At 44.7% G+C, this 27,085-nt stretch overlaps 10 protein-coding genes across 10 annotated transcripts; 4 read left to right on the top strand and 6 right to left on the bottom strand.

Moving 5' to 3' along the window:
- Positions 1–3,305: 3,305 nt before the first annotated feature.
- On the top strand, positions 3,306–5,702 carry MPT5 (Mpt5p; the record flags this gene model as incomplete). The annotated part of the gene is made up of 1 exon (XM_022608986.1): positions 3,306–5,702. One exon carries the CDS (start codon positions 3,306–3,308, stop codon positions 5,700–5,702), a length of 2,397 nt encoding a protein of 798 aa, XP_022465427.1.
- Positions 5,703–6,623: 921 nt separating this feature from the next.
- KNAG0G01220 (uncharacterized protein) lies at positions 6,624–8,252 on the bottom strand (the record flags this gene model as incomplete). Its single annotated transcript, XM_022608984.1, has 1 exon — positions 6,624–8,252. One exon carries the CDS (start codon positions 8,250–8,252, stop codon positions 6,624–6,626), a length of 1,629 nt encoding a protein of 542 aa, XP_022465426.1.
- Positions 8,253–8,375: 123 nt separating this feature from the next.
- On the bottom strand, positions 8,376–9,305 carry SAE2 (ssDNA endodeoxyribonuclease SAE2; the record flags this gene model as incomplete). The annotated part of the gene is made up of 1 exon (XM_022608983.1): positions 8,376–9,305. The coding sequence occupies one exon, from the start codon at positions 9,303–9,305 to the stop codon at positions 8,376–8,378; it is 930 nt and encodes a 309-aa protein (XP_022465425.1).
- Positions 9,306–9,461: 156 nt separating this feature from the next.
- Positions 9,462–10,229, top strand: BUD13 (Bud13p; the record flags this gene model as incomplete). Its single annotated transcript, XM_022608982.1, has 1 exon — positions 9,462–10,229. One exon carries the CDS (start codon positions 9,462–9,464, stop codon positions 10,227–10,229), a length of 768 nt encoding a protein of 255 aa, XP_022465424.1.
- Positions 10,230–10,411: 182 nt separating this feature from the next.
- On the bottom strand, positions 10,412–14,893 carry XRN1 (chromatin-binding exonuclease XRN1; the record flags this gene model as incomplete). Its single annotated transcript, XM_022608981.1, has 1 exon — positions 10,412–14,893. The coding sequence occupies one exon, from the start codon at positions 14,891–14,893 to the stop codon at positions 10,412–10,414; it is 4,482 nt and encodes a 1,493-aa protein (XP_022465423.1).
- Positions 14,894–15,818: 925 nt separating this feature from the next.
- NUP49 (FG-nucleoporin NUP49) lies at positions 15,819–16,841 on the top strand (the record flags this gene model as incomplete). The annotated part of the gene is made up of 1 exon (XM_022608980.1): positions 15,819–16,841. One exon carries the CDS (start codon positions 15,819–15,821, stop codon positions 16,839–16,841), a length of 1,023 nt encoding a protein of 340 aa, XP_022465422.1.
- A 119-nt stretch (positions 16,842–16,960) lies between these two features.
- ATP20 (F1F0 ATP synthase subunit g) lies at positions 16,961–17,347 on the bottom strand (the record flags this gene model as incomplete). The annotated part of the gene is made up of 1 exon (XM_022608979.1): positions 16,961–17,347. One exon carries the CDS (start codon positions 17,345–17,347, stop codon positions 16,961–16,963), a length of 387 nt encoding a protein of 128 aa, XP_022465421.1.
- A 227-nt stretch (positions 17,348–17,574) lies between these two features.
- Positions 17,575–20,382, bottom strand: MCM4 (MCM DNA helicase complex subunit MCM4; the record flags this gene model as incomplete). Its single annotated transcript, XM_022608978.1, has 1 exon — positions 17,575–20,382. The coding sequence occupies one exon, from the start codon at positions 20,380–20,382 to the stop codon at positions 17,575–17,577; it is 2,808 nt and encodes a 935-aa protein (XP_022465420.1).
- A 248-nt stretch (positions 20,383–20,630) lies between these two features.
- Positions 20,631–22,454, bottom strand: RLF2 (Rlf2p; the record flags this gene model as incomplete). The annotated part of the gene is made up of 1 exon (XM_022608977.1): positions 20,631–22,454. One exon carries the CDS (start codon positions 22,452–22,454, stop codon positions 20,631–20,633), a length of 1,824 nt encoding a protein of 607 aa, XP_022465419.1.
- Positions 22,455–24,798: 2,344 nt separating this feature from the next.
- KNAG0G01140 (C2H2-type zinc finger protein) lies at positions 24,799–26,358 on the top strand (the record flags this gene model as incomplete). Its single annotated transcript, XM_022608976.1, has 1 exon — positions 24,799–26,358. The coding sequence occupies one exon, from the start codon at positions 24,799–24,801 to the stop codon at positions 26,356–26,358; it is 1,560 nt and encodes a 519-aa protein (XP_022465418.1).
- Between the last annotated feature and the right edge of the window lie 727 nt (positions 26,359–27,085).

Below are 27,085 nucleotides of genomic sequence, written 5' to 3'. Positions count from 1 at the left end.
GTATGAATTGTATAGTCAACCTTGCTGCCCACGGAAAATATGTCTTGCGCAATGAAGAGTATAAGTAGCTGGTATGGAAAAATGAAGTCTGCCTGTGGTCGAAATTCAACGAGGAGTAATGTGTGAGAATCTATAAATGCAAAGAAAGAAAGAACAAAAAAAAAGACTACAGAAAACAAAAAAGAGAGATTGTTTAGTCGTTGGTGTAGTCAGTCCAAGATATGCTGAGTATCGGGGAGTTAATTGGTAAAGTAACCGGTGTGTTTGTTGACTTTTTATTTTTTCCAACTCCCGCATGTTTCACGGGTGAGTTCTAATTCAAAAAACGTCATTTTTTCGAAGGTTTAAAAAGGACAACGTGAAAAAAATACTGAAATTCCAAGGAAAAAAACGTCACGTGACGGAAAATGGGGAAACGAAGAAAAACCCGAAAAACAGAGTTCCGCGAATTTCCTAATCGGGAAATAAATGGCAGTGCCTGTGTGTACCCCTTTTTTCTTTTTTTCCGGAATTAACAGAAAAACAACCGGACTTTTAGAAGTTGGTTGTTATGGAAACGGATTCTCGGGCTAAACAGTGACATCCGTCTCGAATCAGCCTACAATCAAGATTCAAACTGCGGTCGGAGGTGCAAGACTCGTTCTAGACGTTTTGCTTTAGTTGTGCAGACCCGCGGGTCCGGCGAGGACGGGGTATATACTGTACTGCAACAAACCGAACAGAATGTACGTTCACAAGGTTGTATTGGTACATCTGAGCGTGATATCTCTGCCCCCCGCCTCCTTTTACGCACTGGGAAACGTGGCAGAGTGACAAACGTTTCAACAAGTCCGGGCTTTTGTCTCGCAGACTCAGGTGGTAGTGTAATTTTGTTCGAGACCCGGGCGGCACAAGGTCTACAGAGTGAATTAATTATAGAGACAGATGGGTATGCGAGAAACAAATATCCATATACGGTAACCTAGAGCAGAGCATTGAGGGCGCAAGATAGTAGCCAGAAGCAGAAAGAAAAAAGTTGAGCGAGTTTGGAAAAAAAACGCGAATTTTTTTACTGATCTGTTGGGAGGCGCATTCCCGCCCGCGTCCAACAACTCGCTCAGGTCAATTGGTCCTGCCTCTAAGGTTTATATAGGAGGTAAGCGGCTTCCCATGTAGTAGAGCTTGTATGATTTGTCAGTTAATATATATGAATATACGTCACCTTTTCTCTTTTTTCATTTTTTTCCCGTGACGGGGAAGGGGCAGTTGCGTGTTTCATATAAGTGCGCCTCAAACAGAGAAAGAAAGGAACGATGGCTGTGTGGGTGCAAAAGAACTAGATCCGAGTTTGAGTTCCCTGGGTAACGTTCACGGCACTATACGGCGGTTCGGTCATTTTGTAGTGCACACCGTAACCGCGTGAGACAACTACAGTCTTCACATTGCTAGCGGTCCAAACTAGTCCCCAGCCCCCAATGGCTTGTCTGTTGGCTACAACCGTGATGAACTACTATATGTCAGTATAATCAAGTAAATCTAATATTAAGTAAGATCCACGAATCTTTACAACCGTGTTTTTTGGGCTCGAGGCTGGAGCTCGCCTCCGACCAAGACTGGCTCACCACATTCTCTGCCTCTCTGTCTCTCTGTCTCTCTCTCTTCGCCTCTCGTTCTTTCTTTTTTTTGGCCTGTCTCTTGTCTGTTTCCCTTTTCGTTTCCCTAGGAAGCAACAGTTGAGAAGGGTAAGTAAGAGTAAGTTTAGGGCTTCTGCTTCATCGGTTTTTTTTTCTTTTTCCCGTAGTACGTAGTACTATACGGATCAAGATCATCATCAGTTCATGCTCGAAATTTCGTTGTGAAAAGCTGCAGAGTTTCTTTTCTTTTTGAAGCCTCCGCCGAATTGAAACTTGCAGTGTGTGTGCTTTTCCCACCCATTCTATTTTTCGCATATATATTTTTAATTCGCTGTCCCTCTCTCTGCTCTCTGCTGTTCACTCCCCTCTTCCAATATTGTCTCGGGTCATTTATAATCTCTTCGTTTTCAGTAGTACCTCAAGTTGTCTTCTCGACAGATTTGTTCCCTTACTGTCCACACACACACACACCGTTCAAAAGCAATCGTTCAGAACAGTAACACATTTGGCCGGTTTCTCGATCAAGCAGTATACCCACCGAACCAAAGAGTTCATACATCGCAAGGTCCCTTCGATCCAAGAACGCTCAAGACGAATTGAGAAGGAAAAAGAACGGTTTTGGAAAGCAACTACAGAGATCTCAACAAGTTTGTTCCATCTGATCTAGGTCCAATCGCCAGAGTTTACCCTGTCGAAAACAAAGAACTTGATCGGCCAAAAACATTATATCTAAACCATTCCTTTACTTTCAAGTGTGAACTATATATCGCAGTACTGATCTGATCCATCCTTTCATTAAATGGTATGTCTACAATCAACTAATTGGTTTTTTTTCTTTTCAACACATCCCTCTATCCAAGCATGAAATAGAACAGCAAGCAACAGCAATAGGGCTCTATCGGTCCCCAGTTCCAGATGACTTTCCCTTCCCACCACATAGGCCACCCACCACCCACCGCGGAATATCCCACCGGGGCTAGCAACAAGCCCTAACGCAGCACAGAAATACAACCCTAATTTTTGGAGAAAACGTGAAACCCTGACTGTGCCATTATTCTTTATTTTTAACTTTTCTTTTCTTTTTTTTCTCTCTCTTGCTCTGGCCGTTTCCAGTGATATACCGCAGAATTACTCTTTCCGGCTACTTTTTTTTCCCTCGAGATCCCGTTCCGACGATTTGACGCAGAAAAAAATTGCTCGGCTGCGGGCTGTGGGTGTCGGAAAATACTCGGATCAGGAAATTCTGAAGCTTGTCACATCAGTGGATGAACAAGTAAAACGGGCTACCTCACTTCAGCACACGCAATTGGGCAGGCCGTTTCGTGTTCGTTCCCCTTTCAGTGTTACGTGCTTGGCAGGTCGGGTTCTACGGGCGGTTTGAACATTGCATTCCCTATTTCCAATTAAGAACCAAAAAAGGGAGTTAAAGAGAGAAGAAGCGAAAGAGAAAAGAGAACTTGTACGGGCTGTTCCATTTAATTCTGTTGTCGTTGCTCCTTTCATTCACTCACGAAATAAGGTCCCTACTTTGCTGTCTGCTTTTATATTTCACGCGTCTCTCCCTCAACTTTTACTAACATCTGTATTTTATTCCATTTGTTTGCTTCAAAATAGCAGAATAATACTTTAAATTCAAATCAGACCTCCACCAGCAGATCCTCATCGACCACATCCAATTCAAACAACTCGATCATGTCGTATAACCACCACCAGCCCCAGCTGTCGATAAATTCCGTGCAATCCCTGGTGGAACCAGTTACACCGCCACCTTTGGGACAGATGAACAACAAGAAAAACCATCAAAAGACTCAGTCGCTGGATTTGTCAGGGTTCAACCAATTCATTAACGCACAGTCGCCACTGGTACCAATAGACCCCACTACTTCTGTTTTACAACTAGGCATTGCGCCCACGGCTTCCAGCTATAGCAGCAACTTGCCGCTGATTGATGAATTTGCTAGTTCTGGGAACGATGGAGCCAGGGCGCCTACTCTTGCTTCTGCCTCTGCCTCTGCTTCTGCCCCTACCTCGAAGAAATCTAAAGCCACTGAAAAGAAGGCGAGGGCTGGTTTTGTTACGGATGCAAAGGAGGGCGTCCCGTCAATGAATGAAATTATGTCCACACCTTTGAAAGACTTGGATTACGCGAAATTGGCTACGGACCAGTTTGGTTGTCGATTTCTACAGAAAAAATTGGAGTCCAGTTCCATCGAGGAGTCGAATCTGGTAAGAGATCTTATGTTTGAGCAAGTCAAGCCATTCCTCCTGAACCTGATTCTCGACCCGTTCGGTAACTACTTAATCCAGAAATCCTGTGATTTCCTTACCGTCGACCAGAGAACCGTTTTGATCGAATCGATATACCAACACGTTTTCAAGATTTCAATCAACCAGTACGGTACTCGTTCTTTGCAAAAAATAATAGACACCGTGGACAACGACCAACAGATAAATCTGATTGTGAAGGGGTTCTCCCCGGAATTCACACCTATCGAGCAAGTCGTCACATTGATCAACGATTTGAACGGCAACCACGTGATTCAGAAATGTATCTTCAAGTTCCCCTCGTCCAAATTTGATTTCATCATCAACGCCATAATCAAAAACAACAACATTATCACAATCTCTACACATAAACATGGTTGTTGTGTGCTTCAGAAATTACTGAGTGTATGCACTCTACAACAGATTTTTAGCATATCGGTGAAAATCATAGAATTCCTACCGGGTCTTATTAACGATCAGTTCGGGAATTACATCATTCAATTTTTGTTTGATATCAAAGAACTTGACTTCTTTCTGTTGAACGAGGTTTTCAACAAACTAGCCAACGAACTGTGCCAACTATCTTGTTTGAAGTTCTCATCAAACGTTGTTGAAAAATTCATCAAGAAACTGTTCGGCATTATCACCGGGTTCATGCAAGGCGAGTATATCCCCAACGTTAATGATGATATAGTCAACAACACGATGAACATATTACTGGCTATCATTGACATTTTTACAACAAATCTCAACGTTTTGATAAGGGACAATTTCGGAAATTACGCCTTGCAAACTCTACTGGACGTCAAGAACTATAATATGATGTTAGATTACCCAGACAACAACAGCGCTAGTTTTGCTCTTGCAAAACATTCTGCTTTTTGTCACGATTTTACAGTCAAAATCACTGCTTTGGTCGCGGCCACTAAAGAATTACTTCCAAGCATCAAGACAACATCGTACGCAAAAAAGATCAAGTTAAAGGTCAAAGCTTATTCCGAATTGGCCGGTGTGAATGTGTCCGACATGCAGACAACCAAGCCACCTGCCCCCAACAACGTCGAGGCCAAGGCTACCAATCAGCGGAATAATCCCAAATCCCACCAGCGTCACTTCTCTTTGCCAGCAAACGCCTATCACAAGAGAAATGGCTCTGTTAACAAGCACCAGCTAACAAACGTGTATCAAGACGTTAACCAACATTCACAGACATCTATGCACCAGACTAATCCATCTTCTACGCGCGGATCAATGACCAATATCTTCAGCTTTCAAAACGGCTCTCCATTGAATTTCCAACAGCAGCAACAGCAGCAAGCCTTTACTTTGAGCTCTCCCGCAAACGGTGGAGTTCCAAACCATTACCCACCTCAACAACCCAATGTTGACATCAATCTGTCGGTACCAATGTCTAATCTGTCGCTGTCGGGTGCTATGCCGTCCCAACCATCTTCGCAGCCTTCGATGTTCTTTTTAAACGATACTAGCCACATTGGTCATAGCAGCAGTTCAAGTACTTTGTACCAGACAACCCCGATGATGCCATCCACTTCGAGTGGAAGTATTATCAACGACGTCAACAGATCTCCTAACTTAAACGGAATGTATTCAAATATGGCGTTTCTTTCTCCGAACCCAAACATTAACGCTCAAGGTACAGACATGAATCTTTTCATGACTACTCCGCCTCAGCGTCAAAGAATTGTGAGCAACCCGTATATACAGCCAGCTCCTTTCAACAACGACAACACTGCTGGTAGTGGGATCGGTGCGTCAATGATGTTTTTGGGAGATGACGAATTTAAAAATTTTAATTTCCGTTAGAGATACCATTCGTATCATTCCCTTTATCCTTTTTTTTGCTATTTATTCTATTTTCTTTCATTTTTTCGGAAAACATTTCGGCGGTTAGTCCGATAAGTGAAAGAATCCTGATACTTTCTTCATCGAGAAGAATCCTGTTCACAAATTAAAAAAAATCAAGAGTATGATTTTCCTGGATCAAAACGTTGTTATATTATTAAAAGTCGCTTTATCATTGTGAAAGCGGGGAAGGCTGCTTTGATAGATGATCCAGTTGGAACTTATCACTAAGATTCTTTTAACCCCCAAAAAAAATCAAATTTCTACAGAACATCCTTTTTTGTTTCTGTTCATGCATTTTAAACATGTCCACTCATTATATTCTAGTCAAGGTATGTCGGTATAGCCCCTTTTTCTCTACTATTTGTACTATCTGTATTTTTTTTCAAGTATACACTATATTATAACTAAACATCTTCAAAAAGACACGATCTTCGAAAACGCATATTTTCGTCAAAAAACTTCCTCTAGTTTCTGTAAGAGCTAAAGTCGGTTATGATTAATTAAACTGTGTAAGGACTCTGATATTGTGTATTTACGCCGTATATCTAAAGTATGTAGTTATAGCAGTTGTACTTGCTTGTCTAAGACTGGTTTCTTCGTTGGGTCCTGGATTTAGAGACGGTCTTGAAAGATGTCGGTTCAGATACCTTGGGTTTTATATATGTTCCGGATAACGGGCCATCCGCATGGTTCAAGTTTGTATACTCACATGTCGGGTTTATAATAGTTTTTAGTATTGTAATTGAGAGGATAACGGGTCATGAGTCCATTTTCAAAGGAAGTTCCCAATTTATCCTCGCAGTTTAATTCTCTCATCACCCCATAAATGTCTGAATAGTATTACCTACCGAGGTTGCCTTTTATATAAGCATATGCGCGTCATACTACGTCAACAGATATTACAATTGGTTCCAAGGACATGTTGTTGTTGCACTCGAACATCATCGATATTCGGGCTTGGTATCCAGGTACTTTGAATGAAGCTGAACGAATATCGTAATGATTCGTTTCTTTAGGAAATTGGGATAGAAATTCCCGGTTTGAGGGGATTGTGGGAAAATAAGCTGAGATCGGGGTCACAGTTTTTACCTGCAAGTCATTCGTATTCAGGTCTCTTATAAATTGTACCTTCGATAATTTATAGTGCTTTAAGTCAAACTTACCGGCAAGGAAGTCATTCATAGTTGCAAATGGATAACGCACGGTAATCGGTTCTCTATTATTGGTACTAGTCGTCGTTTCGTATAATGCAAAGACCTCAAAGTTCGCAGTTTTTCCAATACTGGCATCATCTGAACTTACGTCACCCTTCTTGCCGTAGCATATAAAGTTGCCGCAAGGGGATGCAGCACATATTTCGGTGTCCTTGGTAAAATTGAGGAACTTTGTTTTTAACTGTTGCACCTTTTCAAATGTTGCCCGTTTGAAACCTGTCAAAATAAATAAACCCTGGAACTCTTGGTTTTTGGCTAAAGCAGAGACTAATAGCATGTTTTTTCCAAGCACAGATAAAGAAACAATAGATTTGAGCATTGCGGAAGGATGCAATTTTAACTCAGTCTTTTCGGTCATGAGCAGATTATGTCCACTTATACGAATGTAGAAGAGTTTCCCATCGCGCATGCCCAAATACAGGTTTCCTTCAGCCTCAAATACTGCCATTGCTAAGATATCGGAAGAAGGCTTATTTCCCCTTGCATAAGTCGAAATTGCTCTTACTGAAACTTGTTTCTTGGCCCAAAGCGATGTGTATAGTTTGTTTCTGGCTGCGAATATAAGGCATCGTTTTAAGAAAATAGCGCATGAAACACTTTCAGTTTTCGCCCCAACGTTAATGATCGTATCGTATTTTTTGGAGGCAATACTGTACTTGTAAAAGTAGTTTCTTTCAATTCCAAAAGAAGTATCCTTGAAAGCTACAAATCCAAATATGTGATGATTCAAAACAGAAAATTGACGGCATATAATATCTGCAAATGAGTGTTCGTCTTTCTCCAGAAACTTTTTGGAGTATGCCGTTATTGGAGATTTTAAATCGGTTGATTTGATACGATTGCCGTTTTCTAGTGTGTAATCATAGATGCTCCCTAAAGCATCAATCATGTATCCCTTCAACAATACAAAGTTATGAACTGTAATATTTGTATCACAGAGGAAAACATCTGAGTTGGAAAGGCAGTTTTCAGTTACCGCATCGACATTCATTGATCTGTCTGAGGCCCATTGTCGTCTCTCTAATGCGCTGTTCGTGAGGGTCAGTGAAGCAAGATCCACTTTCTTAAGTACCCGTTTATCACATGCCCTGTTGAACACATCGCAATATTCTAATATACCGCTTTCGTAATTTATCAGTCGGACGTTTTCATGGTTTAGAAGTTCTTCTTTCCAGTCTTCCTGTAGCTTAGCTCTCTTCAGCTGACTTTGTACTTCGCGAGTAGCGGGAAAATATCTTTTCTTTGACGGATCATAGTATAGTCCAGGCAATGAAGGTGGCTGTCGCGATGTCATGTTGCGTATACCCTCATCCTTTTCTATGGGCCATCGAAATACTTCGATAATTCGACCTTGAAATTCTGCACATTTTATTTTCAACACATTATAATTAATTGCAATATGGGACAAGCATCGGGGTCATTTCCTTGCAAACACCTTCAAGTGATTTGAATCCCACTGGCATCCCTCTTCGTTGACCAACTCATTCAGTTTGTCCTTTTTGAATATATACTCTCGCTCTTGTGGGGGGATTCTGTTGTTTACTGCTTGTAAGAACCTATGGAGAGTTTTCCTGTAGATGATGCGCTGGGACTTTACCTTGTCCGTAGTTCTTTCTTGTGTTGAGGGAAAATCCATTCTTCCAAACCCTGGCGGTGATCTGGACCTGGTTCGCAAGTTGTCAAATGCAAATTCTCCATCATCGCCAATGCTATTTTCATCATCATCTATGACTGTAGTAGTGAGATGATTGTCTGGTTTCCCTACTTTGGCGTAAAACTGTTGAAGTTTCCTCCTACCGCGTTTAACGCTTGCCATATCGTGATTGGGTTTGAAATCCTCCAAAATCCAAGGTTTCCCTGTCAAAGGATTACTACAGAAATCGATTTTCTCTTTCCTTTCTGGTTTCCCTGCAATGACATTGTTTGCTTCGACAACAGGATCCACATATATTTCAGTGCTCTGTGAAGGACATATATTTTTCGGTTGAGAGTCCATGGAATCTTTGAGGGGTGAGCTAAACGCGTTACCTAATTCAACGGTACTGTTGGCGGGTACTGTGGATTTCTCTTCATACTGCGTCAGAATAAACTCTTCGCTATCATTAAAGGAGTCCTCGATCTCCTCATCACCTTCTAACTTAACCGCTTCACTTTTGAAGTCTGGTTTTTCGTGCTTTTCTTCCAACTTCAAAGTCACAAAGGTGTTGTTCCCCATCTCACTTTTGAAACCTGCAAGCCCAAGTTTCTGAATCTTTATCTCCAGCAAGCGCGTAACATCATGTTGAACGTCTATCAACCCCTTCAAATCAAGTGCTATTAATCCAACAAACTCAGAGCGTAATTGCATAGCAGGTGGTTGCTCTCACTCTGAAGAGCGTTTGAAGCGTTTAAATACATTTGCAGAGGGCACTATATAACAACATATAAGTATATATTTGCTATTATTTCTTAACGTCAGAAGCATCTTAGAGCAGACGAGGCTAAAGCGTTCCGGCAAGCACGTATGTCACTACATGGGTACCTAGCAAGTACGTATGGACCTTCCAAATCCAAGGATAAGGCAAAGAAGGTGATGAAACCGAAGCATTCCGGGGAAGGTACAGGGAAGAGAGGCACGGAAAAGAGGAATTTGAACATAACCGATAATTCAATCCAACTAGTTGGTAAACACGGCAGCACGCATGAACATCATGGTAGTGGACCAAGTAATCAGTCTGGGGGTGCACTATGGAAGGATGTGATCACTAACGAAATTATAACGCTTTCCAGCACTGCCAAAGATGTAAATACAGTTACTCTCGAGGAACCAGTTGATAGCCCACTTGTTGAAAAAAAACATGAAACGATCCATAGGGACTCTAAGGGTCACAAACTGACAACAGAACAAATTATTAACCGCCGACAGGACGAGGATTTGAGAGAACAGATAAAAATACGAAGAATCAAAGAAGTGAACAGAGGGGAGGTGCAGGTGTTAATGGCTGCCAATGGCACGAAACGAAACGCAAGTGTCACAAAGAGCGCTGCTATATTTTCAGATGATCCATTATCCCAACAAAACAGCAGAGAGATTGGCGCATCATCAAGGCAATCTTTACTTGGTAGAAAATTATTCAACGGTATATCATTTGAAAACAGATTTGGGATTCCGTCCGGTGCAAGATGGGACGGCATCGATAGGTCTAATGGGTTTGAGAGTAAGTGGTTCGCTAAAAGCAATGAACTCAATCAAAAGAAGGCAGAGAAACTAACTCAGGAAGACGATTCCTAAAGATAGTAACGAAACATCTTATATAGTGTCAAATATTGTCGCATTTGGTTTATACAGGCGTGTATTGAGCTTCATGTATAAATATAGGTGTATATAAACTCAACACATCAAGTCAAATGTTGCTGTAGGAGACAAGAAAGGAAACAAACGGTAAAACATAGCTACCAATCTTTGAGAGCTTTTCAGTGCTTAGCAGTTTCTGATTCTTTGGCGCTTTCATGTGCATGACCAGTTGGATCCATTGGTAAGAAACCTGGGGCCTGCACAGCATGCTGTGGGTAAACCAAATTTGGATGGTTGCTGTTTAGATGGGCTGGTCCCTGATGGTGACTGTGATGTGGGTGGGGTGGATAGGGCTGTTGAGGAGGACCGGCCATCATTTGTTGATGAGGTTGAATATTATGGTACGGTAAGCCATTTGGATTAAGTGTCTGGTAGCCTATCTGATGAGGACCTGCCATCCCTGGAGCAGCCATCTCGCCGCCGATAACCCCATTCGGCATGGGTGCCGGATGCATAGCATTTCCTTCGCCGTATTGGTTTAACACAGCACTGAAGACAGAGTTCGCAATGTTTTTGTTTGGTGGCGAGATTTCCTCGTTGCCATTTAACTTTGATGACTCGTCCTTCTTTTTCAGCAAAGCTACTTTGGGACGCGGTTTTTTCTTGTGGTTAGCAGAGTTCCCCTTTTCCTGCTTTGGTTTACTTGAGGTATCTTCCCCGCCCTCTGGAAGATCGCGTTCATCTTGTGGGTTTTGAATCAAGTTCAGCAATTCGTGTGCTGCTTCTTTGCCCTTTTCAGCCTTCTCAACCGCTTCCTTGTTTTTCTGGGCCAAGTTTGCCTTCTTTTTCAACGAGGCGGCAGCAGAGTTCTGCTTAGGGTTTTGGGTTTGTACCTTTTTGGAAGCCTTTGAATGGTAAATAAATTGACGATCGGTTATGTTTAATAGCAAAGAAGAGTCCAGACCAATACCCCTCTTGGTGGTCAACCTCCCACCAAACGTATTACCAGCTACCAGTTCGTGATCGAAGAGAACCTGAACGGACAAATTCAGCCCCAGGGTAGTGTAGCCAACGACAGTTCCCTTCGAGAACAATGGCACCTTACCAGAATCTTGAACATAGATAACACGGTCACCCAGCCTGAATCTTTGGGAGCGGAGTAAACCCAAAGATACTCTTGGGTTCAAGATCGCTTCCCGAGGGACCTTAGCTAGATTCTTCATCTCGAACTGCGCAAGCTCGGACGAGTGCTGTAGCACATATTTTTCAACGGCCACGATGGAACCCTTTGTTAAAGAATCACTCTCTAGCGATACGATAACAAAATTCTCAGTGACAAACTTGTTCCACTTTTTGATCTCGTCCAACCTTTCCATGGCCTGCTTTGGCTCCAACTTTGGCAGAATCTTCTTAATATTTGGGATATCGTTCCCCGAGATGTTTTGCAGCGCTTGGTAAAAGTCAGGGAATCTCTGTTTGTATTCTCTTAGCAGATGAACAAGCAGGTTAGAGTATTCCCAGCCCTTTGGATTTTTCCTCGCGTAGCCTAGCACCTTTTCGTTCTTGGCGTCAAATTTCACTGGAATACCGACATTCACACGTTTGCCGGTGCCGTCATTAACGAGGAACCTGGAGGTGATCCGGGACAAGAACAGCCTGTTCAACCCCAGTTGCTTGGCAACAGCGAAGGACGGGTAATACTGAACCATTTTCCTGTCGTGCTCTACCATTTCTCTCCCGATTGTTGGTTCTGCCTTGACCAGTCTCTTTTTAACAGTGATTTTCAGCTTCTTCTCGTTGCTGTATCCGTTGATGGTAGTTTCGCCACCATAGGCATAGTCTCCCAAAAAGATCGCACGGGAACCCTCGGGAAACTCTTCCGAGATCGGTAATGCCTCTCTCTCCTTGTACCGGATATCAACATTGGAGATGGACTCAACCATGAGCTGCAGTGGGAAGAATTCTGTGTTGGAAGAGAAAGTTTTCACGTACGCACCCTCTGAGTTCCTCACTAAACCTGTCACGGGTTCCACTTCAATGATGACCCTGATGTTGTCCAAGATGACGGCTTTGCGTTTAGCATAATCCCTCATCAGCGACTTCTTCAAAGAAGAGTACTTCTTCTGCTCGTGGATATCGGCCTTCCGCTCCACAATTCTGCCAGTTCTCTTTTCGTTTTGCTTGCCCGTTTCTTTAAATTCGAACACCGTATTTGAATCACAAACGGAGACCAGTCTCGATTCTCTCAAAAATGGCCACCTGGTATACACCACCTTATTGATGTATCTCTTGGCGATTTCCTCGGCAGTCAAGTTATTTTCCTTGTAGATGTCCTCCATCTTCAGACACACGGACTGCTGTCTGGAAGGTTGTTGAAACACATGACTCTCGTTGTACTCCAATTCGTCCTTGAAGGGCAGAGTCTTCAAAGTGGGGAACCCGGCAAGCAATTCTGTCCCCATCTTGGCATCGGGGAGTAACCCGTACCTGATTTCAGAATCAGCAAGTTGTTTCAGTTCGTGCGGTCTCTCAATACAGTGGTTGTGTTCGATGTCCGCAAAGATGCCGCTTAGGGGACTCTTATACACGTTGTCCGTCTGCGGGTTGAACGCAAATCTCAAATCTACGCCAAACGAGTTTCTCTCGCGTTCTTCAGGGGTCAGTTTGGCCAAGTATGGCTTCATTGCCTCGACAAGTCTTTGTTCGTCGACAAAAGATAGTAATACAACCGCCTCCCAATCGGCAGTCTTCCCGTTCATATCCAATTTGACAGAAGCAGGATAGAAGTCGATGATGGGCGAGTTAGGGTCGTACATTAACGGTCTCAGTGCTGCTGGGATGAGGTTCTTCGATCTTTCTGGGAGAACGGCCATCAGCTGTTCAAACGGTGTGAAGGGCCGTCCCAAATCAAACTTGATGATCTGGTCAAGTCCCCTGGCGAGGTCTGAGATACGTGGAGCGTAGTGGTGCTGGTAGTACCACCCCCACGAGGGACACCCTCTGTAGTAGTAGTACAGCACCCACTGCAAACCTTCGACATAGTTCTTGGTCAGGTCCACGATCTTGTCGTCATCCTGTGAGCCATACCCCAGTTTTTCCTTGTAGTATTGGTTTTTCCACTTGTCGAACCTTTTGTTGTACATCTCACGTTCCCTTTCGAGTTCCTCCTCGTCGTCGACGAGCACAGCCTGCTCGTACCGTTTCACGGTCCTTCTTAAGGACTTGACCCTCTCCTCGTGTTCATCCTCCGTCTCATGCGGGTTGATGCCGTCGATATCCAATTTCAGCGAGTAGTCGTCCTTAGATTTGGAATGCACGATGAACAGCCCCAGATCGTGCGCGAGTTCCTTCAAGAAGGACAAGTCGTGCAAAATCAGCTCATTTTTGTCCGTGGGCAAATGTAACGTGGGCACTTTTTCGTCCTCGATGTTTGACGGGTACCGTTCGTTCGCTACTTTGATGATCCACGGTTTGATAAGCCCCACGAGTTTCTTCTGCTGTTTGAGCAGTAGTTTCTTCCCCATTAGGGCACGTTTCCGTTCCCCCTCTAGCGAGATATTCTCCAGTTGCTGGTTGAACCAGTCCACGTCAATATCCTTCCTTTCGAAATTCATCAGTTCGAATTGCGAAAGGTAGTCAAGCCAGACTTTCAGTCTGTGCAAGTTTATCTGCCCGTTTTCATTTATGTATCCGTCCAGATGTAGCAGTGCCTCTTTGAAAGTCTGCAGAAGAACAGGGAACGCGCCCTTGTTCAAATGGAGGTCGGGCAAGTTGGGCAAAAAATCGTTACCGATGACGAACATGACGAGGATGAAGTCGTCGAGGACCCTTTCGAAGTCATACGTAAACTTCAATTCGTCCGCGATCTCCTGGAACTCGAGCCCCATGTACTCTCTCAGCAACGAGATGTGCAATAGGAAGAAATTCTGCTCCTCGAGCGCCTTCGGCCTCTGCCCTCTCCTACCGCCAAACACAACTTCCTCCCTGAGTAACGCGAAATGTGGCGCGTGTGCGGAGAGAGACAACATGATCAGATCTGCGTCGAGCCCGTAGATGCAGTGTCTCGTGTTGTTGTCGAACCCATCCTGCGACCTCAGGTTCCTAATGAAGCTCATAATCTTGTGCCTCCCCCTCCCTGGCACCTCGTGCCCAGAGAAGATAATCTCGACGTCCCCTGACCAATTGGAGTCGTTCGAGATCTTATCGTGGATGAAGTACTTTAAGTTCTTGGTCAATTTGGCCATAAACTCTGTCCCCGGGGTAATCGAGTTTGAGTCGAAGGGTTCCCCACTGGGGATCTCCTCCCCCCTCTGCAGAGCCTTCTTGAGCATATTCTCGGCGTCCATTGCGGTTCTAAACCGACGGGACCGCTGTTGGTTCATCTTTGCACGCGGTGCCACACCGTCAATTGCCATGTAGAAAACCTTCTGGGGCTTGATGGTGAGGAACAGATGGTCAATGTACGAGAATATCTTCGCAAAAACCTCTTCCTCGGTCATCCGTTTCGTCACGTCGTCATCATTACCGTGCGTACACGTATGAAGAATAGAATTCATGTCTAAGTACAAGTTGTCGAACTCCGGGATCTGTGAGCCCTCGATCAGCTGGGATATCATCGGCCATCTCTCAGAGATGTACCTGAAAAACTTCGGGATACCCATCTTTCGTCAATTGCGTATTCAGTCTAAGGGGTCACTTGCTGTTTAGCACTGTGTTCTCTTGATAGACGACGCACACACCAACGCGAACAAGCGGCAGTCGTATGTCAAGAACGACTTCATGATTTTTCACTTTTTTTTTTTCAAGGAAAAGTAAAAAAAGAGGTCACATGGGGGTACAGTTACCCGAATGTCAGAGACACCCAAACACAATTTTATCACGTGCAGATCACGTGTTTGGGCGGTGGCGTCTACTATCTTGGTGTAGTTGCAGTGTGGATAGTACTTGACCAACAGAGTAGTGCTGATATCACCAACGCAAAGAGCAGCTCCATTGGAGGACATACGTGTATGTTTCTTTGGGGCAGTAGTGTTAATCGTATTCAAGGTTATCACTGGTTTTTACTTTGTATAAAATGGAATAAATATCTTACAAATTGCGGTCCAGAAGTTCCTTTAACCCTAGATCTTGAATTTCTTCAACACACGGGTCGAGATCTAGGTGTGTTGCCAATATTACTGTCTACGAACATTATGCTATTATAGCGTATTGCGTGTAAATATACAATTTATCTTAAACTGCCTTCAACGCGTAAATTTACCACTTTCCCATCACGTGATACAAGGTTTTTTGGGAGGGGTCTCTGCGGGAGGATTTCCAAAACTTGGTCACTGTGAGGGCAGGTTTTCCAAAGTTCCAACCCCGCACCAGGTCTATCGTAGAATCCCGCAGAGTCCAAAAGTCACGTGCCCAGTACCTCCTGTCACGTGCGTATCATGTGACCGTGATTTTTTTTTTTTGAAATCTGCCGGGCATCTGTAAAAGTGCAAATTGCATACTTGAGAAGAACAAAGTGCTAATAGTTTCAGAACTAGTGCAGTTGTTGCTGCTGAATTGTCTTTGTGAAGGGTCCAGCAGAGTCTAGGGATGTTCAATTTTGGGAAACCAGCAAGTAGCAGTGTAGGTGGTGCAGGGACAGGTGTGGGCACGGGCAGTGCGCCGTCGTCTGGGTTTTCCTTTGGGAACACTGCAACAAAGCCTGCTGCCACTGGTGGTCTGTTCGGTGGTGCTGGTGCCGGTACTACAGGGGGGTTGTTTGGGAGTAAACCAGCGGCCGGCGGACCAACGTCGTCTCTTTTCGGTAACACGCAGTCGAACCCGCAGACAAACAACAATACGCAGAGTTTGTACAGTGGGTTACAGCAACTCAATGTACCGCAACAACAACAATCCTCCTTCTCACAAATATCTCAGTTGCCCGTTACTCCAATGACAAGGATAATTGACTTACCACCGCAGTTGCGGCAAGAGGTGGAGCAACTGGATCAGTACATACAGAAACAGGTGCAGATATCGCAACATCTGCGTGCAGACACACAGGAACACCTGGAGTTGATAGCATCCATCCCAAGGGACATCTCGTACCTGATGAAAAACCAGTCCATGACGAACCAGTCCCTCTCGAACGACCTGAAGAAAATATCAGCGATTAAACAACTTACGGACGAGAATACCGCAAGCTCGCAGAATTTCTCGCTCATCTTGCAACAACTGCTCACTCCGGGGAGCAAGATATCAGCGATGGAACTGGACAAATTTTTTCAGGCTAAGATCCAGATGTTCAAGAGCAAACTTGACGATTTCGCAACGGTGCTTGCAGACATAGAAAGCGCAATGAACGGCATAAACAGCGATGTGTTCGGTAGTGGGACGACATCAAGCACTGCGGGTAAGATAACCACTACAAACACTGCTGGGGCAATTACAGGGCCCGCGACAACTGTGACCCCCACGGGGAAGAGGGACCAGGACCGCACGAACGACGTGTTTGTACTGAAGACTGGACTCAACGCAATTGTATCCACCGTCATTGAAGAGTTCAGCTTGTTCATGGATACCGCTCAAAGAATCGCAGAACTGCATCAAAAGATAAAACAACTGAGTGTCTGATTGCAAGAGCGCTTCACAGAGAGAAGAATATTTGCCAATATAAATAATACTGTGTACACACCTCCAGAAATCACACGTACGTACATGCATTTGCAATTGGAAGGAGGGGGGAGGATCTCTCAATGCTCCGCCTTTCCAGCTGGCTCATTGTACGTTCTGTACCCAACCAGCTTCCTCCTGCCAATGACCTCCCCGACGGAGTAAAACCCAACCAACTGGACACCAATGGAGCCATACTTTATCAAATCGTTCTTTGGGATCTGCGACAGACAGTCGATCGCCGCCTTGGGGCTGTTCGCTAGCCGCAACGAGCTCTGGTACAGCTTCAAATATACACTCTGAAAGTCGGCCCAACTCGGCGGCTGCAACTTCTCCTTCAAATACACCTGCTTCGATAACTCCGCTCCGACCTTCCCGTAGTACAACGAAACGTTGACAGCTTTCGTCGTCATATTAACAACCCTGCCAACCAGCGCACCCCCATTACTCTGTAGTCTACCAAGCATTGTAACACACCTGCACTCTCTGTCTAATACCGTCCAGCAAGGTAATACTCAACGTGCAGACCTGAGGAGGGAGTTGAACTGTGCGGACTCCTGCCGCCTTTTTATTCAATATTCAGTATTTTCCCGCTCTTCCAAAAAATATCACTTCAGCGCTCAGCCAATGATAATTCAAGGAGTTTATTTACTAATACATGTATGGTGTAGTGGTACACACAGTACAGGGTTGCTCATATGACACGGTTGTTGAGACGAACAGACCTCCGCACACCTTCGCCGAGGACAATGACCTTGTCCTCCTGCTGCAGTCTCGAAAGAGCCTCCGAGATGTCCCCGGAGTCGACTTTATCTTGCGCGTGTTCGTTGATCTGCCGCATCAGCTCGCTGAAACTCATCGAGTCCGACGTGTGCTCTGTCAACACTCTCAAGACCTCTCTCGTGAGGTCCTCTTGCAGCTTACGCTGGACCACGGACTTCCCAGTCTGAATAAGGTTCATATCAATCTTCCCAGTTTTGGGGTCCGTAGCGTAGTCCTTGATCGCAGTTCTGATCAGTCTCACAGCCTCTTGTACGTCCACCAGATCGACAGTCTGGGAAAGACGCATCTTCGCGTGCGCCTCAGCCAAACGGATCATACTTTCCAGTTGTCTCGTCGTCGCGGTGATCCTCTTCTCGTCGGACCGCGAATCGTCGCCCATCTTTCTCATCCCGACGTAAGCTCTCACCAGCTCATTCTTCGCTGCATCGTTAATCACGGGATGTATGTTCTCCTTCGCGTAGTTGATGTACATTGTCAAAAACTCTATGGGTAATATATCATCCGTCGAAACGTGCGTGGGTCTGTCTTCCAAGTACATGCTCGTCAAATGTTTCGCTAGCTCTCTGTCAGTGGCTTCATCCACTTTATCCAAAATTAGATACACAAGATCAAACCTGGAAAGCAAAGGTGGTGGTAAGTCGATGTTTTCTGTCACTGGTAAGTGTGGATTGTAACGTGACCCGATCGGGTTAGCACTGGCCAGGATAGACGCCCTCGCATTCAAAGTGGTGATGATACCAGCTTTCGCAATAGAGATTGTCTGCTGCTCCATTACCTCGTGCAGCACAGACCTAGTGGAATCACTCATCTTGTCAAATTCATCAATACAACATATACCACCGTCAGACAGTACTAAGGCACCACTCTCCAGGACCAGCTGTTTCGTATCCACATCTCTCGTGACGTAAGCAGTCAAACCGACTGCTGACGAACCCTTACCGGAGGTGTATACACCACGGGGGGCAATCTTGTGGACATACTGCAAAATCTGTGACTTCGATGTCGACGGGTCACCACATAGAAGAATATTGACATCGCCTCTGTACCTCCCTCCCTTTTTGAAGGTTTTGTTGGCACCCCCGAATAGTTGTAGTAGGATACCTTTTTTCACGTCGTCCAATTCGAAGATACTGGGGGCAATAGATCTCGACAGTAAGTCGTAACAGTCCTCTCTTGCGGCAACGTTGCGAATCTTGGCAATGTCTTGATCCGAAACCTGTCTCGTTTCCTCGATCTCATTGTTGTTCATTTTGTTTTGAAGTAGCTCCTGTTCCACAGTCGATGTGTCAACATCCAGTCTTTTGTCAGATACCTTTTTCACATGCACCACGTCAACGTATGTCTTGTATAAAGACTTCAGCACTCTTTGTCTGGAGTTCGCTCTGATAGGGATAGACCTGAAGGTACCTGTAACCTCAATCCTGTCACCAGCACGACAAGAATCGACCAACTCGTCGTAAACACACAGCGAGACAGAATGTGGCGTTTGACCGTCCGGGACTGTGTCGGGTGTCTCTTGTAACTTGATGACCTGTTTGTCGGCAAACGAGCACCTGTTATGGATTAATGACATAGAGTTGGATTCGTTACAGTCGACACGTTCACACCGGGATGGCTCTTGGATGACACCTCTATCGATCTCTACAGCAACCGTATGGTCGCAAACATTGCACTTGAAAAACGCAACCTTCATGTCCGGTATAACAGGGGTGGCTCTGAGAACTAAACCCTTTAAACTGATCAACTTATCGATATCGTTAGGATTTAACTCACGCATACCTTTTTGGGTTCCCACGTTGTAAGGTCTCACTTTATAAAATTTGGTTTCGATTTCATCCAAATTGTGGTCCAGTCGATTGTCAACAACAAGTGAGACCATACAGTCTTTAATCGTTTGATCCATAATCGAAATGACTTCTTGTGGATAGTTCAAAAGCTGGTGGTATAGGTCTTCTGTCTGCTTGAACGCCAAAAGGTTTCGCGCATCCAAATTCAGATTAGTGGCACCAAGATCTCGCATTTCATTTAGCATATTAACGTAGTATAGTTCTTCGTCTGTCGTTTGATTGATGAATTGTTCCCTTTCATCAAGTTTCTTACGGTAACCATACTTGAAGGACATCAAAAAATTGCGAAAATTGGTGGCACACTCTTGGATGCTGATGTTAGTACCCCAAATAATTCTCATTGGCTCCGTCGATTCTGAAGGAGCGTCCGAAGAGGACGAGTATGCATTGTCGCCAGATCTTGCCAGCCCTGAATAAAATCTTCTTGGCGAAGACAGGTCAGAAGGTTGCACGTCATTTCTTCTCATTCTAGCCCTTGATGAAGAGCCGTGCTGAAACAAAGACGAGTCGCTCCGAATATCAGAATGTCTCGTCGCAATTCCTGGTAGGCCAAGAGAAGATCCTAGTGGGGTTCTACCGCTATGGTTTCTTCTCTGTGAGCTAGGTGTTTGACCGGTATTGGATTGCGAAGATGGGTAATTGAAAGGAGACATGCCATCATTATTGAACGACGAGTTCACTCGTTGTCTGCTATTTCTAGTAGCGCTATCTTGTTCGTAGGTGTCCCGCTGAGATGACGAAGAGGCGTAAAACAGTGCAGGTGAAGAGGGTTGAGGTTGAGCGGAACCCGACCCTGTCGCAGGAGCGGGCGACGAGCTCACAGCATTGTTGTTGTTCGTGTTGTTAGGAGACGACTCTGGCTGGTCAGACATTGTGGAATTGGTGTTCGAAATTTGTCGACTCCGGTAGCAGAACTGTTGGTAGTCGCTGCTGTCGCACCATTAAAATGATGCTCTTGATCGTGTTTCTTTCTTCTGGAAATATTTTCAACATTTCGAGATTTCGTTGTCCAATTTTATTTCCTATTCGGGAAAGCACTAATGACCGCTACGCAGTGTATATAGGGCGGTATTTAGAAGCATAAACCTCCAGACGTAGTGGTTCGCTCACTAGATGCATGCTAAGCTCCATTTACTTGCTTTAATTGTTCCCAATGAGCGATATCTTTGATTTGCCATTTCCTGTCTCCGTCGCTTTTACCGCTAGATCGGATGGCGTACTCCTTCACCGTGTTTTTTATCGTCTGCTTGCTGTAGCTAGACAAACGTTTCTGGGCAATTTCCGTGACTGTACTCAATGAAAAAGTGCTCTCATTGACTTCATTGAACAGCATAAGGAGGTCCGCTTGTGTAGTTATCAAGCTTTTTGGTTTCTTTGCTTCTGCGAGGTTACTTGCCTCTCCAAGTGGCAGACCGTCACCTTCCTCCAACGCCCTCTTGGTGCAACCATTGGCAGCTCGACTGACGCTCTGCAATGGGTTTATAGGAAATGGCATGGTTGCTATGAGATATTGGACCGCGACATCATCAAAATAGCCCCGATCCGCTTCCTCATGTAGTTCATCTCTTTGCGAAAGCAAATGAATCGTTGGTATCAGCGGCCCAATAAACTTCTTTTTCGAACTCTGGCCAGACGTATCCTCTTGATCCAAAAACCCATCGAACTCGTTTTCACTTTCATCATCGTCTTCCTCGTCTTCGTCATCATCGTCTTCTCCACTTTCCAAATTCTCCACATCTGCTGAGTCGCCGTCTTCCGCCTCTTCATTAACCCATTCCAAGTCAGTATCATAATCGTAGTTATAACCTGTATTCTCTTTACTGCATGGGTTGTTCACAGGTAAAACCACGTCCTTTGAGTAAGTCCCGACGAATGGCGGGCGAACATTCTCGTAGAACTTGATGAATTTCTGAGGGATTAAGTTCAACAGCTGTTGTAGTTCCTCGTCAGTTTTTTCCTTGGAGGTCATTTGTTGAAGTAAGGAGACAGCTTTGTATTTGATCGGGTGACCTCTTTTTGTACGCTTTGATTCCAACCATTCCATGAGTTGGTGGTCATCATTCTGATCAATTTTAGGAGATAAAAGGCTATCCAGTTCGTGTGCGTTCAGGGTCGATATCGCAGCGCATGTGGGCATTCTTACATGGTACCTAGCGAAAAATGGGAGGAAATATTTCTCGTAATCGGATTTTTCGTGTTTGGCCGAAGAAGAGTCTCGTACTTTCTCGAAAAAGCTACCAATTCTAGACTGAGCCCTTTCCCTAGCCAGTTCTTTCTCCTTTCTTTGCTCTTCCTTTCTTTGTTTTTCAGCCTCTCTCTTCTGTTTCTCTTCCTCCTTTTGCTGTTTGAGCTTGAGCTTTTCCTCCTCTCTCTGTTTCTTCAACTTCAGTCTTTCCTCCTCCTTTTGTTGTTTTAACTTTAACTTTTCTTCCTCCCTCTGTTGCTTCAACCTAATTCTTTCTGCCTCCTTCTCTCTCTTAATTTTGAGCTGTTGCTCCTCTGCTTCCCGCTTAATTCTCAATTTCTCCTCTGCTTTCAGTTTTTTAGCTTCCTCGCGTTTCCTTTTATCATTCTCTTTCTCCAATGCCTTCATTCTCTTTGTTTCGTCCACGGGCTTCTCATCAGCCACATTTTCCTGAGTACCTGTTTCGTCAACACCCTCGCCATCTTTGACATCAACATTTCCCACTTCAATGGCGCGTGAACTCAATTCTTCCACAGGCTCTTTCTTCACTTCCTCCGCTGTATCTGTTCTCTTAATCTCCCTGAGGGAATCGTCACTGTTTTCCTCCAAGTCAACGACATTATATTCCGGTGTACATCTCTCTGCACAGTGTGCACTTTTCACCTTATTGGTCTTCAACTTAGTACTTGAAGAGACGTTTTGAAAGAACGATAAAATCCCTTTACTCTTTGACGGTTTCCCTTTTTCTCCCGTCTTCATATTACCGCGATCAAGTCTCTGATATTTTGTATCCGTTTTGCAGTAGCGGCAAACAAAATTGAACGCGATTTGGTCAAGATGAGGCTTACTCAACTCATGCTGTTTTCTTCCTTTTGACAGATCATAAAATTTCGCCAAAAAAAAAAATGGCGTTTTTTTTTTACGCGTCTCCTCCCGGTTTCCACTGCAGAAGTCTATGCTGAGCGGACCCGACCTGTTATAGTGAAATTGACCGTCCTACGTGCGGGTATGTTGCAAGACTGTATCGAGGGTACGAAGTGTATACGATATGGTACCCGAAATGGGTATTCAAGGGAAATTCGTAGAGCTATCTCAAACGGGTGAATGTGATCCGTGAGATTCGCAAATCAAATCCAAAAAATTAGGTTACTGCACTACGAACCGTTTTAGTAATTCTCGTTTACAGAAACCCTTCTTCCCATTTTGATCTGCCGGTAACGGAGGATACTATTTCATGAAAGCCAGAATGGGGGGGGGGTAAACCCATCATGCTGTATATGAGTGAAAATTGATTCTCTGCTATGCCGTCCCCTTTACAAAAACTGGATCTACCGAGGGATTGGGGAGCCGCCCATTGCTCCCCTCTAAGCGCAGCGAGTTGCGCCAGCAGAGAGCCCGTAGCGTATTACGTAAAAACTTAGTAACAAAAAAAATGTTTGTTAAGCAGAAATGCCAGGCAAGTCACTTCCTCTTTGGGTAGTTTCCCTCGAGCAGTTTTTGTTTTGGTCCGTCGTCCGTTTCGTTTCCGAGGAATCGGGGTTGCCTCTCCGTTAAAGGCCGAGGGTGAAACGCATCAAACAGGGGGATCGCGCGGGAAGGTCAGAGATTAAGCTTTGAGTCGTTCCGGCACACACCGAGCAAGTGGGTAAAGTACCGCCGTACGTCTGTTCTCCCTGTAAACATTCCCTCTCTCTCACTGTTTCTTGTTTTCGCAGCGACCAGAGAGCGATGTATTTACATTGTGGTTAACCGTGACCATACCGGACGAGAGGAAATGCAACAATTGCTGTTATCTTTGCACTTGCGTTCTTTGCATGGAGTTAGAAAAAGGGGTGGGGGGTGAGGACGGACCCTATCAGAATTTTGTGAGCCTGCTTGTTTTGGCCATGATAACGGTCAAAGGAGTAAAAGATGACAAACTCCTTGATAATAATAAACTATATATGCAAAGCATGCCCTCACCATGCAGATTCCAAACTAGTTTAGGAGTGCAGTAATCAACTTCCCTTACGTTTGCTTGCCAGCAGGAACGAGGGAGCAAGAAAGAGAAAAAAGAAAGCACGGCACGGCTGAGTGTTGCTCGATAGAGGATCTCATCCGTTGGGGGAGAAAGGACGGTGGAAAGAAAACCGAAAATGTCTCTTTTCGGCTATAGCAAAAGGAAACGCAGTGGGAAACCCCAGTACCACGGCATGGCGGTAGCAACAGACAAACAACACTCACACACCCCCACCTTCACCCCACGCCACCCCATTCCACTTACGAAAAAAGGAAAGAAACGGTGATGTAAAGAAAGAAGGCACGGATTTGGCTTTTTTTTCCCGTCAAAGTTTCCGCCCGGTTTTCCTCAAATCTGGAACATCATTTCCTGGACGGAGGGAGCAAAGCAGGGACGGCCCCCTGCGGCGCCTTTTGTGCGGAATAGGGGCAGGAGCGGGATTCCGCTGGGCAGCTTTCTTTTTTGGGACCCTCGTGCTGTGTTCTTCCGCGGCCTATTGTTTGCGGGGGAGGGAGGCGGGTATCCTTCCGAGATTCCCAGAGACGGCCGTACGGCCTCGGAATGTGTTGGAGACGAAAGAGGAGTTTCCTACGCGAAAGCAGCTATTTCCATTCTCTAATCATATTTTCTTATTCTCTCCAGTATCAGGAAAACAGGATGATCAGTTTTCAAAGCATTGTTACCTCCCGGGCATTGTCTGTGCAGCAGAACAAGATTGGGATGCGGTAGCGTGGTAGTTCGTAGTTCGCTCCATTGTGCGTTGTTGCTGTCGTCGAGAGCTGTCCTTTTCCCTTTTCACTCTTTTTTTTCCTTTCCATTTCGTAATCTCACAGATTTCTGAGTAGTCATTCCCTACAGCTCTCTGCTTGTGTATATATATATATATGTGTGTGTGTGTGTGTGCTTGTATGTGCGCGGACGTGCAATATTCGCATCACCAAACTAATCCTTTTTTTTTCTTTCACTTCCGCTTCACGCTGGTTTCTCTTTCCACCTTTCTCTATTACGGTCGGTACCTTCTATCTTTCTCGGTGCAGATCTTAATTCCAAAATAGCTTTCACATAGACTATTTTATTTCTTTGTAGGGAAAGGGAGCCAAAGAAATGAATACGGTTATCCAATACCACCAACAAAATAATCTGACTAAGAGTGTCCCGCCAGTTTCATCTTTATCCTCTCCACTGAATCAAATAATGGGTAAACACAACAGCACATCGTCAGCATCGCGGTTCACTATCATTAAAGACAATGCTAAAAAAGTTCCAAGATCCAAGCTTGCAGGTCAGAAGATTAACAAAATGGCCAAGGGCACGAAAGGGAGTGATAAAGAACACATTATCCTGCCACCAATATCGTCGTTGATAAACGATGATTCGACGAATACAAACAGCATGGAGACAAAGGCAGGCAGGAGAAAATCAGACAGCAGTGCAGCGTCGAATACAACCCGCTCAATCAGTAGCAGTACTCTTCTTAATGCGACTGACTCGAAGACTTTCAATGGGTCCTCCCCAAATGTTTCTGCTAGTGCATCATACGGTTCCACGTCATTTAGACCAACGACTAGCTATAATACTAATACCAGTGTACATCCTTATGGAGGTGATTCGAATCTTATGATCACGCCTGCATTGTCAGCTGCACCATCTTGGTCTCGTCAAGACATGCACCAATCATTACAGCAACAGCAGCAGCAGCAGCAACAATCTTACATTTATACAACTGCATCACAACAACAGCAACAACAACCGTACTACAATGGAGAAAAATATCCGCACATTGCACCACTAAACTACTATATGCCCCCAATGAACAATGCCAGTGACACTGACAGATCACTTAACGGCAACAATGCCAATATGGTACAGGGTTCTATACCATCACCAATGGGTACGCCTCTGTCAAGTCCTGGACAGATGGGCCTACTACCCAGAGAACAACCATCGGGTCCGCTACAACAACGGCAACCACAAGAGCAGCAAGGGTTCTACTACGTGTATACGGATCCTGCTGCTTCCAATTTGTCTGCACAGCAAAGAGTAGTCTCACAACAGCAGCGACAGCAGCAGCACCATATATTGCAACAGCAATTTACAAATTACTCGAATCCGGAGCAAATGCAGTACGCTCCCAACGGAGCTCCGTTTGTCTACGCGACTGGTCCACTTCTACCACAGGGGCAGTCAATGCAACAGATGCCCAATGGCAACCCTCAAAACCAGTTGTCAATGGCGCCACCTCAGCAACAGAATATTGGGTGTGGATCAACGGCCGACCACAGCCCGAATCTACAACCCAGTGGAATGGGCGGAGCAATGCAAATGATGCCTAACTCTAATGCATACAGAAACACATACAGTCCTGTCAACGTACAGACTTCCAATGTGAATCCATCAGTCTTCGATCCGAATATCCCTACTCCAGCAAAGATCCAATCGAACCTAACACTGGCTACAAAACTGAGAAAACAGTGTCCTGTTTGCGGTAAGATCTGTTCGAGACCGTCTACTTTGAAGACACACTACATGATACACACGGGCGACACCCCGTTCAAATGCCCATGGGAGGGCTGCAACAAGTCCTTCAACGTGAAGAGTAACATGTTCAGACATTTGAAAAGTCACAAGAGAAAATTGGAGCAAAGGCAACTTCAGAAGTCCTAACACAATGAAGTGCAGTCGCCTGTAGTGGGGGGGTTGTCAAGAACGCTAAGGCAAATATCGTTCCAGATATAGTACTACATAGGAAAGATACGTAAATTTTAGTAACCATGCATTGTTGACGGATGAGCCAGCGAAAAACATTTGGTAAGGTTGCCTGTAGTACCCTCCCGTATCTGAAAAACCCGAATAGGTAGGTGTTTGCCATTTTGAGTGGGGGTTAACGCCGATATACTTCAGAATGTGAATTTTTTAACACCCCCAAATGGGTGTAAACTGTCGCAAGCTAAGAAAATTCAACAGTTGTATAGTCTAACGCCCCGCACTTGACCGATAACAATGACAGGAGCTCACTTATTGTTATATGCAAAGCCACCATACGACACCCTATTGCTATTGGTTTTTCTTAAATCCGAATTTCAGTAACTCGTAGTTATCTCTTTTTTTTTCAATTGTTCGTATTTTTCTTTCGAGCTGGCGGGCCAGAAACAGTATCAGCATTGTATTACCGAATAATGCGAGACTTGAGGTAAGCGGGGAACATCCACAATTGATATCATGTCTCTGTTTCACATGTTCAGAGGAGCGGCTTACTGCATTCGAATAGGAGCATTCCCCTCACCAAACACAACTCCTTTTTTTTGGTGGGTATTATTATCAGCGACAAATTGTTCCCTATTAATCCATGCTTTAATCTTACAGTCGAGCTCTTAAAGAAAGTAGCCAGCTC

This window comes from Huiozyma naganishii, chromosome 7, assembly GCF_000348985.1.
Source record: "Huiozyma naganishii CBS 8797 chromosome 7, complete genome".
In the NCBI taxonomy this organism is placed as follows: Eukaryota; Fungi; Ascomycota; class Saccharomycetes; order Saccharomycetales; family Saccharomycetaceae; genus Huiozyma; species Huiozyma naganishii.
This window is presented reverse-complemented; position numbering and strand designations above follow the sequence as displayed.